This window comes from Fringilla coelebs (genome assembly GCF_963513975.1).
Source record: "Fringilla coelebs genome assembly, chromosome: 4".
NCBI classification, from domain to species: domain Eukaryota; kingdom Metazoa; phylum Chordata; class Aves; order Passeriformes; family Fringillidae; genus Fringilla; species Fringilla coelebs.
Window position 1 is genome coordinate 68661440 of NC_140032.1, and position 18441 is coordinate 68679880.

The 18441-nt window shown below is 39.6% G+C and overlaps 1 protein-coding gene across 3 annotated transcripts in view; it reads left to right on the forward strand.

The window, feature by feature from the left end:
• PDE5A (phosphodiesterase 5A) overlaps positions 1-18441 on the forward strand; it is a 106099-nt gene that overhangs the window by 31910 nt on the left and 55748 nt on the right. For 2 of the 3 annotated variants that reach the window (XM_084205208.1, XM_084205207.1), the window contains exon 3: positions 17109-17211. In XM_084205208.1, coding sequence (XP_084061334.1) covers positions 17129-17211 — 83 coding nt within the window. In that variant the 5' untranslated portion in view covers positions 17109-17128. Of the gene's footprint in view, positions 1-17108; positions 17212-18441 lie in introns of those variants that run through there. The other variant, XM_084205210.1, reaches the window with a different exon arrangement.

The window sequence follows — 18441 nt, forward strand, 5'->3', positions numbered from 1 at the left end:
GGACAGTAATGGTTCTGCTTCCACCCTAAAGAACACTTGGAGTTTTGCACTTCACACTTGGACTCCTGTTGTATAGGAAGTTCTAATGGTGACAGCAATGAAAGGAAGCAGCCCTTCCGAGTTGTGAACTCCTAGGTGAGCTGCCTTTGTTTTCCAGAGTCAAAGCACAGTATGAAGGTTCTAAATTAAGAATCAAAGCATTCCATATCTCTGAGTGCATGCATAAGTTAAAAGTAGGAGTTTATAAAATACTTCAAGCCCTTAAACAACAGGAGGACACCACAGCCCATTCCACAGTTTTGGACTGGTCCATTACCATTTTATATATTGGGCATATATCTGATAAACACCCCTATATAACTGCACTTTTTTTTTTAAAAATAGAACCTTACATGTTAAAACAAAGATATAAGTAGAAGGAGGCAAATCAAAACACCAGATGCAAACACTCGTAAATTTTCAGAACTTTGAGACCTTAAAAGAATTTGCATTCTGAATCCAAGCATTCTCGTACTGACCTTGAATTTACTGGATGGCTGGAGATTTCAGAGCGGATGAAAGCCAGTCAGCAAATGCTCCAAGTTTCTATAATTCAAATACTTACCTGAATTTGAAATATATCATAAATTGTCTTCATACAGTAGAGACAATTTAAGTTGCATTTGATACCCAACCATTAAATTATGCAGACTTTTAAAAGGCACAAGTTTATAATAAGTACCTCCAGATCATTCAGAACGAAAGAACATTTTTTGTTATTTTAATTCTATATGTTGAAGGAGAAACAAACCAATATAAAAGATGTTATTTTAAATGTGTGCTTTCAAAGGTTCCCCTGTTGACTGCACATTAAGCAATTTTTTTTCAAAATTGTATTATTGAGAAATAAAGCAGAAAGTAAAACGATGATCCTTAGATATTTAGCATTCATTAGTGTTATGTCTGTAATACTATCTCATATAACAGCAAATTACGGAAAAAGGATGTCCAATGGGAGTGCAGAGCTAAACAGTTATGTTCCTTATCAAACGGGAGGATGTATCCAATGGATGTTCCACTGGGGTCTGTCCCAGTGCTGGTCAGTGCTTTCACCCCTTACCCAAAGGTCACATCACAGAAGAGGCTTGTTTGACCTACAGACAAATGAAGTCTGGTTCATTGCCAGTACTTTGGAGGTCAAGAATAGGACTCCACACAGTTGTGACAAACTGGAGATACAAATGGAAAACTTTGTACCTTTTTTGACTTCTACAGGTGTTATCACCACGCTCAGGAATAATAACCCGCACAGAGAGAAAATGTGGAATAGCTGAGGAGGGAGACATTCAGATAGAAAAGAGCACAGAAATGACAGCTGAGAGCAGACAGGACGGGACTTAACAACGTCATGCTGCTGCCAACACCAAGTGTCATTCTGGAATGTGGATAGCAGACAAGTTTGCAGAGGAACCCTTTTGCTAGAGCAGCACTGATAAGGCTTTAGCTGGATTGCTGTGGCTATGTCAGGGACCACACTTCTGGAAGTCCATGGACTGGTCAGACACAGTCCCAAACATAGCAATAAAAATGATGAAGTGATCTATAAATTATGAATTAGGGTAAAATATTGGAAAAGTGGGATATTTAGCCAAACAGACTGAGGAAAGCCTTGATAACAGTCTCTCAGACATGTAGAAGGCTATTTTATATGTCTGCAGAAGTAACAAGACAAAATTCAAGAAATACTCATGTCACACCATCAGAAACATTTTGTAACAAAAGGGCCATGAACAACAGGAAAATTTGACTGAGGTTTTGTGCATCTCTACTGAAGATTTCAAGGCAGGCTGACAAATGTCTGCCAGGAAGCACCCAAAGGTTGCTGCTTTTGCCTTGTATCAGGTGATTTCTTATTCTTTCCAGCCCTACAATCCTGTGGTTTTGTTTGCTCTTTATCCTGTTTAATTCAAAGCACTAAAAGCTCTGACCCACACCACACTGTGAAATACATTTGATTTCAATGAGCCCATAATATGTTTCTGCTTATCCACCTTCTACTTTTACTTTCTGCTGAAGGCAAAAGACAAATTATTTTTGGTCTCATTCACCCAATTGTTTTAATGAAATGTCAGTTTCTCAGTGATGATCTAGAAACTGAAAGGCTCAAGCCTGTGGGATGTCCTGTGGGATTGTGGTCCTAACTCAGATAGAAAATGAAGGTTAAGAAGAAGCAAACACATACTTGCTGTTTCAGGAAGTGTGTCAGTGTCTGGCAGCTTGTTCAGAAGGCTCATTATCTTGTATGGAGAGACTGAGCTGTACGTGTTTCATTCAGGCAGAAAGACAACAGAAAATTAAATCTTGAACACTGCCATAAATATCTCCAAAACATTGTTTGTTGTTTAATTTACAATTTCAGATGACTGGTACGGCTCAGACTGAAAGGACAGAAATGATGCAAATAACCACAAGAACTAAGAAATGCCAACAACGGTATTAATCTTTCTGTGGGGATTTTCTGGAAGCTTCATAGAAAAGTTGGATTGTAGGGAAATACGTGATTTTTTTTTTTAACCAGGCTGAGTTTTATATCAAATGTTCATCCACAGCTCATTTGGAGCTATTACAGGGATTAGGTGAAAAGCATAAGCTGTAATTACAAGGCAAACCATGCCAAGCCAACATGGGCATTGTTCAGGAAGTCATGCCAAATGACACCCCAAGCGCACAATGCAGAGAGAGGATTTGCCAACAATTTTAGTTTGTGAGAAATTGTCTCAGTATTTTGTTTCACTTTGATAGTAAAATGTTTTAAAAAAATGTCAGCCAGTTACACAGGGGCTGGCTGCAGTCCAGGGGTGAAATTGTGATGAAGAGGGCCATTAGTGAAAAATGCCAAGCTCTGAGTTTCATGTCATTAATATTTATGACACAGTGTGAAGAATCTTATTTAAATGCCACTCTGTGTGTGGGTTGGGGTGAAGGAAAAGAGGGATGCTAGGGAAGGAGAGTTACAGTATTTATGCTAAAGTGTGCAGGCATCTTGACACGGAACAAAGCCCTTGACAGACATGGGGTAGCAATAATTAGTCTAATGTTTGGATAGTTACACTTTAACTGACCTCTGATTTTAATGGCATAAAATTCTAAAAATGACTGTTCTGTCATGCTGCCAAGTAAAATGCATTTAGATGGGTATTTGGAATCCAAATATAATTTTTAACCATCACCTATTATTTTGGGCAAATCGGCTGAAGTGGACTGAACTTCAAATATTTATTTCATGCCAGGCCGTTCATCCTGAAATTCTGTTGTGATTTCAGGCAGACAATATGTTTTGTTCAGTACAGTGCTATAACTCCTACCAGCGCGTGCTGAAGACCTGGTTCCAAAGAAGACAGGTTCCAAAGTGACAAATTCCTCCCTTTGCAGAGAGTGGGAAAGAAACTGTGCTGCCAGGGAGTGCTGCCCTAGACCCGTTCTGGGTCACAGGAGGTGGTGAGGCACTCTCACATCCAGAACTTCCATAAGCAATGGGGTTTGTGCACTTACTAGATTCAGATTCAGAATTTGGGTTTCTCCACAGTGAAACTCTGTCCTGTTTGTGTGAGTGTCCTGGGGTGACAATGCTCTGTGCTTTGTCACATGGCTGCAGTGAGCCCCTCTCATGTTTTTATAAAGTTCACATAAGATTTGCATGAACTATGTAGCGAGTCCTCGTCTCCCCATTTTTAATGCAAGTTGTCTCCTTCTCTTGACATAGTCTGTTTTATATCCTAACTTAATTCCTACAAACTCCTGCGTTTTTTCAACTTATGATGTTATGTCAAGAAATAAATGAAGTGCACTGTACACATCATATTTTTCACACAAGTGTCTGGCATGTGTATTGCTTACATAAAAACACAGCATTGTTTAAAAAAGAGAAGAATTTAGAGGGAGCTGGTATAAGAGATCAATTTTTTTTTAAGCAGCAATTCCTTGATTAATTTTTTTTACAAATTACAGTATTTCATAAGCTAAAAAGAAAAATCTACTGTTCAAAACACAGAAAACCATCAAATGAAATAAAAGTTACAATTTTATACAAAGGAACACTGCCATTTGTAGCACTAAAATATACAATGAAATACTATTGGAATTAACTGCTGAAAATTTATTTTAATATGTGCTAACAGAAACTTGGTCATGCACTCTGTTACCCAAGAATTGTATCAGCTTTGAAGTCACTATCTCCTGTTTCTATTCAGAGAAGGTCAAAGCTAAGGTTCAGCAGGAATCCAGGAACTTTTAAGGCAAGGATGAATTAACTCATTTGGCATGTTGTCCTAAATCATTGCTTTGTAACTATATCCATCTAGAGTATGCAGTAACATCCAGAAGTTACAGATAGGTGATTGTACTATGCATCTACACAATCAGCCCTGAAATAAGTAAAAGCTTGCTTTCTCATTGACTTTTAACTGGTAAATAATGACTGTGGAGAATTTCCTCCTAATGAATTTTAATAGAGTTCTCATTAGTGGGACATCCCCTTTTGCACTCCTCTGGCAGCTCTTTAATATATGAAAGTCAATATGACTGACTTTCATACATTTGCCAGCCTCATCTCAGGGTCCATATTGATAAATATAAAAATGCTTCTGGCCATTCCAAAGAAACCTCAGTGGAAGGAGAAGGAGCCCTATTTGATAATCCTGGGAGGGCCATGTTCAAGGGGCAGTGAGGATCAGGGCTGACTGAAGGGCTCACCCAATGCTGCTACACTGCAGCAGTGTAAAGTTAAAGGGGAGGCTGCCCAGCATCTGGAACTGTTTAGCTTTCAGTGAGCATTTTCTACTGAGCACAGAGATTATCTTATCTCCTTTCTACCTCAGCGCAACACAGAGACGTGTGTTTCCACACGGTTATTGTTGGTGGCATTGCTACATTCACACAATTGCATCAACCGAGTTCTTCGGCATTTGATTCATTTCCTGCAGAGAGGGAAGGTCTTTGACTTCAAGCCTAACGAGGGCGACTGCAAGCTGCTCCCAAAGGTGCTGAACACCGATCATCAGGACATCTCCAAACCAAGAGCTGAGGTGAAGAGTTCAGCTAAGAAGGTCCCCAACTCCCAAGAGCTGTGCACCTCCTGGGAGGCACTGGGCCCCTCCAGATGCCCGGGCCATTAACGCGAGCTGAGGGTGCTCAGTATTTTGCATAACCCAGCTATAAATGCATTACACTTAACTGCATAATCTCAGGGATAAGGGAACATCTGTCATCCAATAGCAGGAAACACCATCTGCTTTTGTATCACCATATTCCTACTTACTTGAACAAATGGAGCTCAAGGCACACTGGGCACTGCTTAAGAAAAAGCAAAATGTATTTAGACTTGTTACTTTGCCCTTTTGCACATTTGGAATAGCTATAATGAAAGGCTTTGCTCACAAAAGCTTTCATTAGAGTAATTTGCACTTTGTGCTTTCTCTGCTATAGTTTCAGAATTATATCATTTTTCTCTAACCAGCTCATGGAAAGTATCCAAACTAGTTATGAAATAACTCACCTCCCATTACTGCCAACCTTAGCCAGTAGCCTACATCCTTTTTCAAGATAATATCAGGAGTCTTTCTTGATGTCTTCATCTCCTGCCCAGAAAAATGGCTGGTCCAGCCTTCTGCTTCTCTTTGCTGGTACTAAAAGAAAATAAGTGCAAAGGCGGCACAGTATCAGGCAAAAAATCCTCCCTGGAAGACCTTTGGAATTTTGCCAAAAGAAATTTACAACTGAGTTGGTTTGAACACTTTGTACTGTTCATAATTTATAGTGACTTCTTATTATTATTAATAATTTTAATGTCTGGAGGAAAATGAAATTATGCTCTACTGCATTGTGGAGTCAAATTCTAAAGATGTTCAAATTATTTGACTAGATAATTGTTCCTCTTCTGGCTTTTGACTATGACTGTTCCTTCTGTTACTTGATTAAACAGATAGCAGAGCATGTGTCCTGGTCTGAAGTAGGAAATGGTTCTTTAGGAAGCTTTGGGAAATCTATCACTTCTCTCCCTACTCCAATGTACTCTAAAGGCAGTTAATGATAACAATTGATGCTGTGCTTTCCAAATTTAGCCCTCAAGGGATTGATGTGCCGAGTGTCCCCAGAAGAGTACTTGAGTGGAAAATCAAACTTAAGGACTGGCATAGCAAAGGATGCTCGAGAAGGCCAAGTGAACCAAATATAAATACAGCTCCAAGAAGTAAGAGGAAATTAGTGGAGAACTAGAACGGCTCATAAATCTAGAGAAACAAAAATATGTTTGTCTGGAATCTTGGAAATCAAATTCAATTTGTATCTAGTGCTTGGCTGAACTTTTCAGACAACATTTTACAATGTTTGTCATTTGCTATACTATTCGTACATTTTATTATAATTTATAGAAACAGTGTCTGTTTCCCTAAATATGTACAAAGGCAAGGCCTGTAGACAGGTTTTGTACATATTTAACCAATTACATCCATGCAAAAACCCCCTGAAAGAACAAAGCATTTTATTTGAAATGTCTTTAAGCTCACAGATGAAGCTTTAAAGGGAATATCATTTCTAAAGCTCCAAAGTCTTCATCAGAGTTCCACATTCACATCTCTGTTCTCACCACAAAAATGAAATGTGACATCTCAAGGTAATGTTTAATATTATTTGTGTCTCACAACAGCACTTGAGAACCTGAATAACTGTTCCCACTGTATTTAGGAACTGTGCAATATCTGTAATACGAGGCTATCTTAGAGGTTTAGGTTATTAGCTCCTAACAGACTGGGGGTAGGAGGAGAAATAAGCTCTGAGAGATGAAATGTTACAGCTCTATTGAATTCCAATCCAGCAAATGCACAACAGAACATGTTAACTCCTAAATGATCACGGAAACTGGAGGAGCCTCTGAAGTGAGACTCATGTACTTATGTGTCATTGTTTAAAGCTATCTTCTAAGTCAGGAGAATGAAAGAAAGCTTTGCATCTCCTTGCAAGTTGAAAGAAAGTAATAATTTGTTCAAATTCCCAATGAGCACATCTGGAATAGCCTCCAGTATTTTGTTGCCAAATTTCAGAGCCAGACACTGTGAAGTTTCTCTGGTTTTATCTTCACCACAAGCCGTGGTACAGCACGGACATAATTGAGCTGTTCCTGACCACTCTGCCTCAGCTGCTGAAAACAGGATCCTAATTAGTGCTGACATTAGTGCAAGCTTATTTATCTCACTCTCCCTCCGCTGGATTACTACCATGCTTCTCAGAATGTCTTCTCAGCCTCAAATTAAATTGCAAATTATAATCTAAATTAAATTGTTCTTCTTTCCTGGCTATCTTTGGTTTCAAGAAGGCCTTACTTCCCAAACAAACAGTACCATACGGCCTTGGAAAAAAAGACATGGGGAGAAGCCACTGGTCTTCTTTTGGCTGAAAATCAACTGGATAAAAAGGTTTCTGCATGATCACCCTTCTAGATTACCATCCTTTAATATTTTTTTACATAAATCAAAGGTAAACCTTTAGAACCAGTACTTCAAAATAATCCAGGTTACTTTAAATATTACTAAAAGTATTTGTTGGGTTTGGGGTTTTTTTCTCTAAATGAATGCTCTTTAGCACAAATTTCATTAATACCTTTGTCATCAAATTACAGGGATCAGTGACCTCTGCTGAAGAAAAGGCAAGTTCAGATGAGAAACTTTAATGAATCTGCACTGAGGGGCATTAACCTCATTGCTGTAGTTTGCTGGAGCCTGAGCAGGGCCCAGCTCAGCAGCCTCACTAAGGATTGGCTGACAAAACAAGCCCTGCAATATGGGATGTGAAACAAGTCAAGAAAAAAATCCTTTACGAGGCTGCATGGAATACAGGCTATTGCCCTGGATGATTTGCCATCATTAACCATTTCATTAGCATTGAGCCCTGCAGGGCCTGTGAGTGCCCATGAGCACTCTCCACTGCTGCACAGCCATGAGGGTATGTTTGATATGTAATGTGTGCTGAGGCTCTGCCACGTGGGACTTTTCAGTGTTTTCCCCTAAATAGAAAATCTTCTCTGAACACTTTTTTTGCTTAAGTTCCTGGAAAGAATTATAGGGTGTTTTGTTTTTTCCTTTTCATAGAAGACAAGTTCCAAAGTGACAATTTTGTTCTTCCAGTGGGTAAAAGGAATTTGAACTTGCCCTAATAACTGAGTTCTTTAGGGCAATGTTCAAAAACTTTTGAGATAAAGATATAGATACAGATGATACAGATAAGAGCTTGACCAGACTTTTGAAAAGAGTTAAGGAATCTTTCAGAGATCACATGCAGTAGATATCTACTCACTGGTAATGAAACAACAGCCTCTCTTCTCCTGCTGTTTGCAACTAATACAGACTAAACTCCTTTCCCTCTTTCTTTAATGTCCCTTATATTCTTTTACACCTCTATTAAAAAAGCAAGTAAAATTCTTTCCAAGACAAGTCATACGTGGATGATACACTTTTAAATGTCCTTGCTGGGAATGTCAAAGCAGGCAGGGCAATCCTTCTTACTTCAGCAATAGGAATAAACCCTTGTTTGATAGTTTGTTGATTCCTAGATGATCGCTTAGAAAAGATAAATTGCCAACTTTCTCCACTTCCAGTCACTGACATATTTGCATATATCAAATGAGAATAAATGGAAAAATAATGATTCAAAATCAGACATCAGTGTTCTAGCATAGAAGGCAAGCAAAATATAACCTATGACAAAGTAGATCCCACATATTTATAGTGCAACTTCTGGCCAAATTCCACTGGATGACACTGACAGGCTGGTGTTTCAAATCCATGTTCAGTACATGTGTGATTCATTTGCTTCATCCATATGGGATTCTGAATTTTTATTATGAATTAACAACATCTTTTTCAGTAATAAATAAATAACTAGTTATAACAAAAATAATCCAAATTTGTGACAGGGTAGAAATGGAGGTGAGGAATTCTGACTCTCTGTCTATCAAGTCAGTAAAATTAGCCAATTAGACAAAAATGGCAGGAAGTCAGAAGGAACTAAATCCCTACTTGTATCCAGGAAGGAATTGTACTGCTAGAAGCCCTGCTCATGTAACTGAGACCTTGAGCCACTGGAGAACTCAGTGTCTTTCTCTGGTTCACAGCTCCAGCATTTCCCCCCTCTTTCCACAGCTGTTTTATTTCTGGTCTGTGCACAGCAGCCGTGTTAACTAATTGGTGAGATGGAACTGTCCTTTTCCATGAAGAAGCCAACTCAGAGAGCAAGTCTTTGAACAAGAGCAGGCTGGGCAAGACTGGAATTCTGGCCCACACTAAGCCACTCACCCCGCATTCCTCCTGCTGTCCTGGCAGCATGAGAGTCGGGACAGAGCTGATGGCCAGGCCCCACCACAGCCTGCCAGTGCTCCTTGCACTCTCCCTCCCCCCAAAAGTGCCTGGCAGAGCACCCTCTGACTGAGAGCAGCCCTGGCAGCTGTGGGCAGGGAGGGAGAAGCACTTGCTTGCCTACACACGCCTCTATCAGAAGGTGACAGCCACAAAATATCAAAACCAGTTTTTCCTCTCCAAACTCCCTGCCTGTTGTTTTTTTCTTCAAACATGAGTCCATCTGGGCCTTCCCAAGCAATGGACGTGCGGTGACATCTGCGTCACTTCGAAAAAAGCATTTGTGTGTTTGCTTCTCACGGGAAATGGGAATTGCCAAGAAATGCTTGTCAAGACCCTTTGTTGTTTTTCCCTTTTTGTACCTATTATTTCTGAGCAACCTCACCAACACAAACCTGATTTAAGCTCCCAGAGTTGTGGAGAATAAGGTTCTTGAAGCATCAGAACAAATAGTCCTGATTCCAGAGGGTATCGGTCTCCTTCATTAGATCACATCGATAACGCATATCTATACTGAGCTCTCACTGACATCACTGTACTTCCTGTGTGGTAGCAAAGTTCTCAGGGCTCATACACTGTATTAGTCACTCAGAGATATTCAGACTGATGGACACCTCTAAGTATTCCCAAGACAGCACTGGAGACAGAGACAATTTCTGTAAACTATTGTGGGACAGAAGCAGTAAATATGTTATTTTAGAAAAAGCTGAATCTGGTGGTTCAAGAAAAACAGTAACAGCTTTTAAAGCAAAATTGCCAAAGTGAAATAACACATTACCATCATTCAGATTTGGTGCTTCCTCACAGTTTTGATAGAAATACCACTTCAGGTGCAAATCTCCCAACAAGGTCAAAATGTCATCATCAACAAGCTTCTCCTTCATAGTACATTTCCATAAATACAGATAAACCCTGGTGAAATGAGTCACTCTAAACATACAGTACAGGGCAGAGAGGAGAATTTGACCCACAAATCTGCTTCTCAGATTTAATTACTTTTGCAGCCATGAGGAGAATATGATGGTGAAAGGGACAGCAAAGTATCTAGGTACCTCTGCAGCTATTTTTACTCCCGAGCCTGTGATGTTTCCACTGCATTCTGCACTTAGTCAGGTCACTGAGAGGCATGAATCTGCCCATCATATCCTGTCCTGATCTCAGAAAGATGAAATAATGGGCCACTCCTTGCCATAAAATACCTGCCTTTCGCAATTCCATCTCTTTTCCGTACCTATGATTAATTTATTTCAAGGCAGCAAATAAGTTCAAAACATTTTGCTTCAACTCTGCAAAAGACATGGGATTTTCCTGAGGAAAACCAAGCCACGCAGTGGTAACACTTTTGATTAAAAACACAACACCTACCATCCAATGCCGTTTATGACTTATCCCTTCCGTGGCAGGAGGGACATTATTTTGATAGTGGAGGTGATAAATTATGGAAAGAAATTAAAATCTTTCATCCAAACCTTTCAGGTGTATCCTTAAAAAACCCCCATCAGTTCTTCATTGATTTTCCTTTTTCTTTTGACAGTGCATTTGGGAGTTACAGCTCATCCTTAACTAATAAAATTTTACTTAGACACAAGGTACTTGTAGCATGAAACATTCAAACTGATGAGATGAGAATAAAAAGGTAACAAAATTTAAATATTTTGGCTTCTCAAGACCAAATTATCTTTTCAATCACATTTAAAATCTGCTTTACAATCCCCAAAGTGAGAACTTCAGGCTCAATAGCCAAAAATACAGACTTATGGGAATGGAGTATAATTTCATAAATATTGTTGCCTCTATGCAAAATCTTCCAGATTAGTAAGCAAAGTCACAGGTTTATCCATGAAATGAAAATCTATAAAGTCTTGGCTAGCAGTAGCATTATGTAGCAGGCTGATATTATCTGAGACAGCTATCTGGTGAAAAGAAATCATCTTTCTACAGGAATATTCTTGGTGTTCACAAGACCTCTGTTTTACAATCACATTCCCAAAGCACTAGAAAGTTAGGGGAAGAGACATGTTTCCTCAGAGGGATTCCTGTCTCTGGGCACCAGTAGCTTTTTCTTCCAGACAGGATTACCCTGTGGGAGTTGCATGAACTTTCTTTGAAGGACACAATTTTTGCTTCAGAATAGCTCAGACTGTTCTGAGCTGCAGGTATTTTGAAAATAAAACTAGGTTTCCATACAAGGTTAAAACTATTCCCTGAGCCCTCTCCCACATCAGACTGTAGGAGCTGGACACTATGGTGCTATCAATACAGTCAGTATATTTTTCAGGAGCAAAATACAAACATTGAGTTAGAACACTTAATATAAGTTTGCTAAGTACTTTTACTTCCTTTCTTGGTCATGGTTCTGAGAGTGTTTGTTTAAATGAGGAGGAAAATGAATAGATTCCCCAGACTTCCCTCCACTGCCAGCAAATACAGAACTCACCATCGTCCTTTGCATAACATGTGGTAAAAGGAGAAAAATTAGATTCCCCTGTTAAAATACTTGCTGTCACTAATTTGCCTTTTACTTTTCCTATAAATGGCCACTTCAGTTTGTACTGACTCTTGTAGAGACTTTGAGAAACATCTTTGGTCTAAAATCCGTGCTCTCCTGAGCTGGCATTAATCCTGAGCTTTCCTACCACCGTGACAGTAAATGCTGAGGAGGAACAGGGACACGGCAGTGTGCTGTGGGACTGGCCTGAGAGTCACAGCTTTTATTGGGGAGGTTTAGTCAACCACAGCAAAAGCGTGGTGTTGAGAAGAGAAGGATGCCACTCCAGCCTGCCCTTTCTGCTGGGCTGTGCAGCTGCCTGGAATGGCACATTAAAAGGCTCTTTGAAGAGCAAGCTGTGCGCTGTGCTCTTCTGTGGGTAACGATCTCGGCCCCAGCACTGACAGATCAATTCCTTTCAAAGCACATTAAAACTCTCACATGCAAATAAAAAAAGCTTCTTTCCTTAGCTTCTTTCCTTAACTTCTGGGATATATACCTTCCAAGAAGGAATTTTAATGTAATGTGCACATATTATTTCCTACCAGATTCATGGAGATACACTTTACAGAGATAAAAACAACAGTATTAACTATGCATTAACCTCATATCCCTTTTGTATGAATTTCTGTGTCATCCTGGTGTGTCAGACACCTGTGAACAATTCTGCCAAAGCTCTGGAAGCTGGCTAGGAACTACCAGGCACCAGGGAAAGCATCTGTGCTCAGGACAGCAGGGTGAATGAATGGTGCTCTTCCTCTGCCTGTGGACCCCAGGCCATGCCAGCTGTTTGACAGAATGAATTGGAAGGCAGATCAATGAGAGGCTCTGTGACAGAGGCCATGGCACGCTCCCAGACCAGTTTTTTTCCTTTCACTTCCCTGCTTTTATGCACTGCTCACATTGCTTCAGTTATTTAACTTCTTTAATCTGATAAACATTAATAAAGAAGCAAGTTCTCCTCCCAGCACTGAATTTTTTAATCATTTCTTTAGGCAGTGAGCTTACAGTCTGTTCCTTTGCCAGGGTCAGACAGCTCAGATTACACAGCCACCTTCCTGCATTAGCACCCAGGGATTTATGGAGAAAGTTTCTATTCTGCTTTGTAGTCAGTGAAAATCAACAGGACTGGCAGCACAACCACCTTTGTTGTAATGACCCGTTCTGAAGGGAACATTGTTGTTGATTACTCAAATGTTTTTACCTTTAATGGTTTTCTTTAAATTACCTCATTTCATTGTGTTGTGCTTAGCTCATTGGAGCTCACTAATCTGCTCCACTGAGGGAAAAAAGTATTGGTTGTATTTTTCTCATTTTTGAAATAAAAACAGATGAGGTTGAATTCAAATTACCCATTTTACCAACAAGGAAGATTGTAAATATTAAGAAAGCTTACCTCATCATTTTGAAGGCCTTTTCTTCTCTATTTACAGCTCCTTTTATTTGAGCTCCATGAACATTTGTGTGGGCAAAGCTGTGTCGGCATGAACAATACACAGAGAGAATTTCAGGCCTGTAACAGAGAGTTGCTATCTCTGAATAAGATTCTTGATTAAATAAACCACATTTTGACAGCCTTAGAGTTGCCTTTTAAAGGTCAAGACATTCAGCCAGAGAACAGAAATACCCTGTACAAAACACAAAGGCCTGATGGGCCATGTCCCAAGGACCTTTGCTAAGCAGCACAGGTCTGTGAGCAGAACACAGCAAGATCAAAAGGGGAGCAACAAACCAGAAGCAGCAGCATGGTCGGATAATGATGGCTGTTGCTATTGACTTGTGTCTGCGTGCTGCCAAAGAAGAGTTTCCTCAGGGAGATGTGAAGAGGAGAGGGTATTTTGCTCTTGCACTAGAGTGTAAGGTATTTTCAATCACTGGTGATGATAAGAGCAAGAACAAAAGGGAATATGGTGAAATGTGGTGAGGACACCAGACACACCAGAAAAGAACTTGACACTAGAGCTGGAAGCTGGAAGGTCAGTGTGCCGAGGGACATTTCTCCAATTCCTTTCAAAAGAAACTAAAACTAAGAGAGCAAAATTAGGCAAGGTAATGAAGTTATGATGTCTCCACACTCTTTTTGCAAGTAGTGGGTAAGCTCAACGTTAGCAGGGGAAAAGGAGCAAGAGAGCAGACAGAGTCCAGCCTGAAGCAAGAGAGCTGCTTGCTCTGAGAGCATTGAAATAAACCCAGCTGTGTTTTTTCTATTTGTATTTTGTGGCTGCCAGGCTTTTAAATCAATCATATTAACACCTTCCTGGGACTGCGCAGAGCTCCAGTTGAAGCTCCAGACCCAGCAAGCTGCTGGTTCTCTGCTGTCCCCTCCTGAGATGGTCACTGACAACCTGACTCTTGATGAAGGCATGATAACGGTGTCTCTTCTCAACAGGACACCCTTTTTTTTTTTTGAGGCATTCACAGTACTTTGTCACATTTATCTTTCCACTAGATGTGCTTGATGCTGGCTAGTGAATTTGAAGGGTCCTGGAGTTACAAGAACCAATAGATAGTCAAAGACACAGATAAACACACGAACTGAAAGATATTTCAGATATTTCACCCCCATCTTTTTAAAATTACATTGTAGTAAGAGCTTCATAAATTATTTTATTTCATATTACTATTCATGAGCACAACTCTTCTGAAACAGCAAGAATCCTGGGGGAATTATTAAAAAAAAAGCAAAAAGAAGAAGAAGAAAGAAGCTCTGTTTTTGAATGAGGGAGGCTGTTTCAATCCAAAGCTTTCCTACTGAGATGTGAAGGGACCAAACAGTCCTAAAGCTTTGAGCTACTTGGAATGAAAAGCAGCCGGAACATGCAGGGACCCCTGAAGCAAGCAAGGCCTGTTAGCAAATGGAAACAATAGCACTGTGCATGTTTCAGCTCCATGCTCAGCTGGGCTGTATCTGTGGTAAAATCTACTTTCTGCAAGCTTTTATGGCTGGAAAGCACTTGGGAAAACTTGCAGCGTTCACTTTCAATTTTACCAGCTTGTTTAAGAACAACTTGTATTTATTTCCTTTCCTTATTAGCAACTATAAACATTATAGAATTCCAGTTCCTGCTCCTTTTGTTTCTATAGATATATTTATATCCTTCTTTTGTTATACACTTTCCATTCTAAATAATTCATCCTCTAGCAAGCAATTGAATTACAAGATTACAGGAATGCTAAAATTTGTTTTACCTGGTTGCAACATTAAACTCCATGTATCAGTTAAAATGAATATTAGCCCATAGAAAATCAACATCTTTCAACCTCACAAAAAATTCAAAACCACCAAGAAGATTGATTTGGTTTTGTGTTGTTTTTTTCCTTTTGATTGATTTGGTTTTGTGTTGTTTTTTTCCTTTTGATGTTTTCATTATGTACACTTCTGTATTCCCTTACCTCCCCCTAGTACTTTTAAGTAGCAAAACAAGGTCAGACTTTTATTCACACACAGAGATCAAGAAATTAAGAGTCAGGCACTAAGTATTTAGAGGGAAGAGCTGTGATTTATCTTCTACAAACTAACAAAAATATTTTGCCTAAGACAGAAATGCTGGAAGGATAAATCAATCCACAAGTGAAAGACAAAGAGCAGATTAAAAGAAGACATAAATGTATCAAAAGAGCTACTCTGGTCAATTGGCAATGACATATTTGGTTTCCTTTACACTGAAAGAATCTTTGGTGGCAAATGCTTCCTGATTTACTCTGGGTTTTCAGGGCCTTAAAGTAAAAGCAGAGGCAAAGATGGGATTTAGGGGGCCTGAAGTAGCTGTTTTCCTGTTAATACAGAATGCAATCCTGTCAATACAAGTTTAATCAGCTGTGAGGTTTTCCTCACAAAACCCGTAATTCAGCTGTCACAGAACAAAATAGATGTTGGCAGCTCTAATCAAAAGGCACACAGTGCAAATTCTGATAACACAGTATAAATGAACCTGAAGTTTGTATGAATGTACTGAAGTCCAGTACTGCAATACTTCTCTGCTCATGCTTTTACCTGGTAATGGCACTATACTGGAAGAGTGTAGGCAGCACAAAATTCTCATAAAAGCCAGGAACTCTTCTACATCTACTAACAAAGGAAAGCAAAATGGCAGAGATGCTATGTCCCACCCCCACCAAAACTCTGCTTTTCAGTCCATTTTGCACCTCTGTCACCCAGTCTCACATGGAAAGGAGGACAACAGCAGGGAATATGTATGTGCTCAGTGCAGGATGAACTGAGGAGCCAGGCTGCAGCCTTCAAGCACTCAGCTGTCCTCACAGGCTGGCCCATGCTGTGTCACTTTTCATTTCCTCAGGGGTGCTCGTATTACTATTTGAGCCATGAGAACACCACACAAACTTGTTTCCACATAAACATTTTACTCTTGAAATAAATAAAATTAAAATAAATTCAATAAGCTCCAATAAAAACTGGGATTTTTTCAAGGTTCTAAAAAGAGACCAGGCTTAGAAGCCAGAAGTCAGGAATGTCAGGCACTGGTAGCTCACAAGCAGCTGGAAGAAGTTTTAGGCTCATCAAGAGCCTCCTTAATATTGTTCCATATTGGAACACTTTACAAAATTATGTGCTTATTTCCATTCTGCTGCCCCCATATTCCTTACTCTTTCTGGCAGCTTTCTTCTCACACAGTTCACACTGTTTGATCCTGCCCTGCCCTAAAATCTGCAGTGAATGCCTAAAAATGGGATGCCAGAGCAGGGCACAGGCAGGGCTGAACCAGCTACTTGTTATTTGGGCTGAATGGATGAGGTTCTCTTTCACTTTGAACCCAGGGCAGCAGATTAGGCTGCCACCAGTGAGGTACATGCTGTTTTCAGATGTTCACATTATCCATTTGGGAGCAGAGGTGCCAAATGAAGTCTGCCACATTGTTGACACAACTCCTCCTGCCTCTCCTAGGACCTGGTATAAACTGCCAGAAGTGAGTGTGTAACACTCATGGCTGTAGAAAGATTAAAAATCAGCTCCCTGGTGATTCAGAAGACTAAATGTAATACTAAAACCAAGGGGACTCATTTGATGTCATTTTAGCTGTAATAGAAAATTTTTCTATAGCCTAAGTGAAATCCCATAAATTTTCTATTTTGCATAGCTTCTTACCAGTGACAACTATTGCTGTCCTCTCTGATCTAATGGAGGGACAAAAATTAACAAAAAAGCTCATAAATTATGCAAATGATATTTGGATTCCAACAAAAATGGATTTAATTCATCCCTTGCATTGGTTTTACAGCCTCACATGAAGTACCAACTATGCTAAAGGCTGCAGAAACACATGGCCATGGAAAGCCCCTGCCTCAGAAACCTAACAGTGTGCAACCTGCCAGTGATGAAATGTAAGTAGCAACCTCAGAAATTGTAATAAGGACCACAATTATTGTGATAAGTACCACATTTGGTTCCAAATGTGAAACCACAAAATTCACATAAAATTCTCATAAAACACAGAAACTCTTCTACAACACTAACAAAGGCAAGCAAAATGGCAGAGAGATACTACGTCCCCCAAACACAAAATCCTGCTTTTCAGTCCATTTTGCACCTCTGTCACCCAGTCTCACATGGAACCAAATGTGAAAAGCTAGATACTTATCACAGTTCGGACCCAGCAGCTCTTGTAATACTCACTAATTTCCTGAGAAATACAGCTTCACTTCTTCAGGAAGGCAGGGTGATGCTGACCCCATGCTATTTGATGGGAGAATCTAAAAATCCATTTCACTGTTTTACTCTCATAGTTTTCTTCTTTTATTTACCAGAGAGAAACTAGTTACCACATATCAAAGGGTTTTGAAAGCTCCAAGTGCTCACATCAGCCATAGCTTTAAAAGAAAGAGATAAAAAGGAATGAACAGGCACTGTGGGGAAAACCTCTCCATGAGCACACTGATGATTTGGGCTCAGCAATGGTACATTGTGAATACTCTCATTCAGATTCCCTTGGCCAAGCAAACATCAGCACCACAGATGCCTCTGGGGATAGGTATGAAAAGTGAGGGAGAACATGGAAAGATCCTGACTATGCCATACCCCTCCAAAAAAAAAAATCAAATGGGATAGTCAGAAATGGACACACTCCTGTTTAACAACCTCTTTTCAATCTGGCTGTTCTCACACCTTTTCTTCTTGAGTACAATTAACTCTTTATATTCATTTAGCAGTGCTGCAGTGAGCCTTAGTTACAAACTAATCTCTTATACATTTTTCTTTCACATTGTTCAGAACAGTGAAAATTCAGTGGCTATACCTTTAGGTTATAATATCAATGTTATACATAAACTCTATTCACTGTATTTACTGTTCATTTTTTTTTGTTGCTCTTTCACAGAGATTAACATTTTCCTTCAATACCAGAATATATCTGTGCATTCCTAAAATGCCCTAAAAACAACTTCTATGTCCACTGTATATTACTTTACCAGCTTTGTGCCCCTAAAACACACCTCATATGATCTATTAAAAAAGAAATTTGTATGTTCACTACTAAGATTCCAAAACATCAGAACTAAAATAATAGCAGTTTAACAGGAATGAACCTTAAACCTAAGCACTAAAAGACAAAAGTA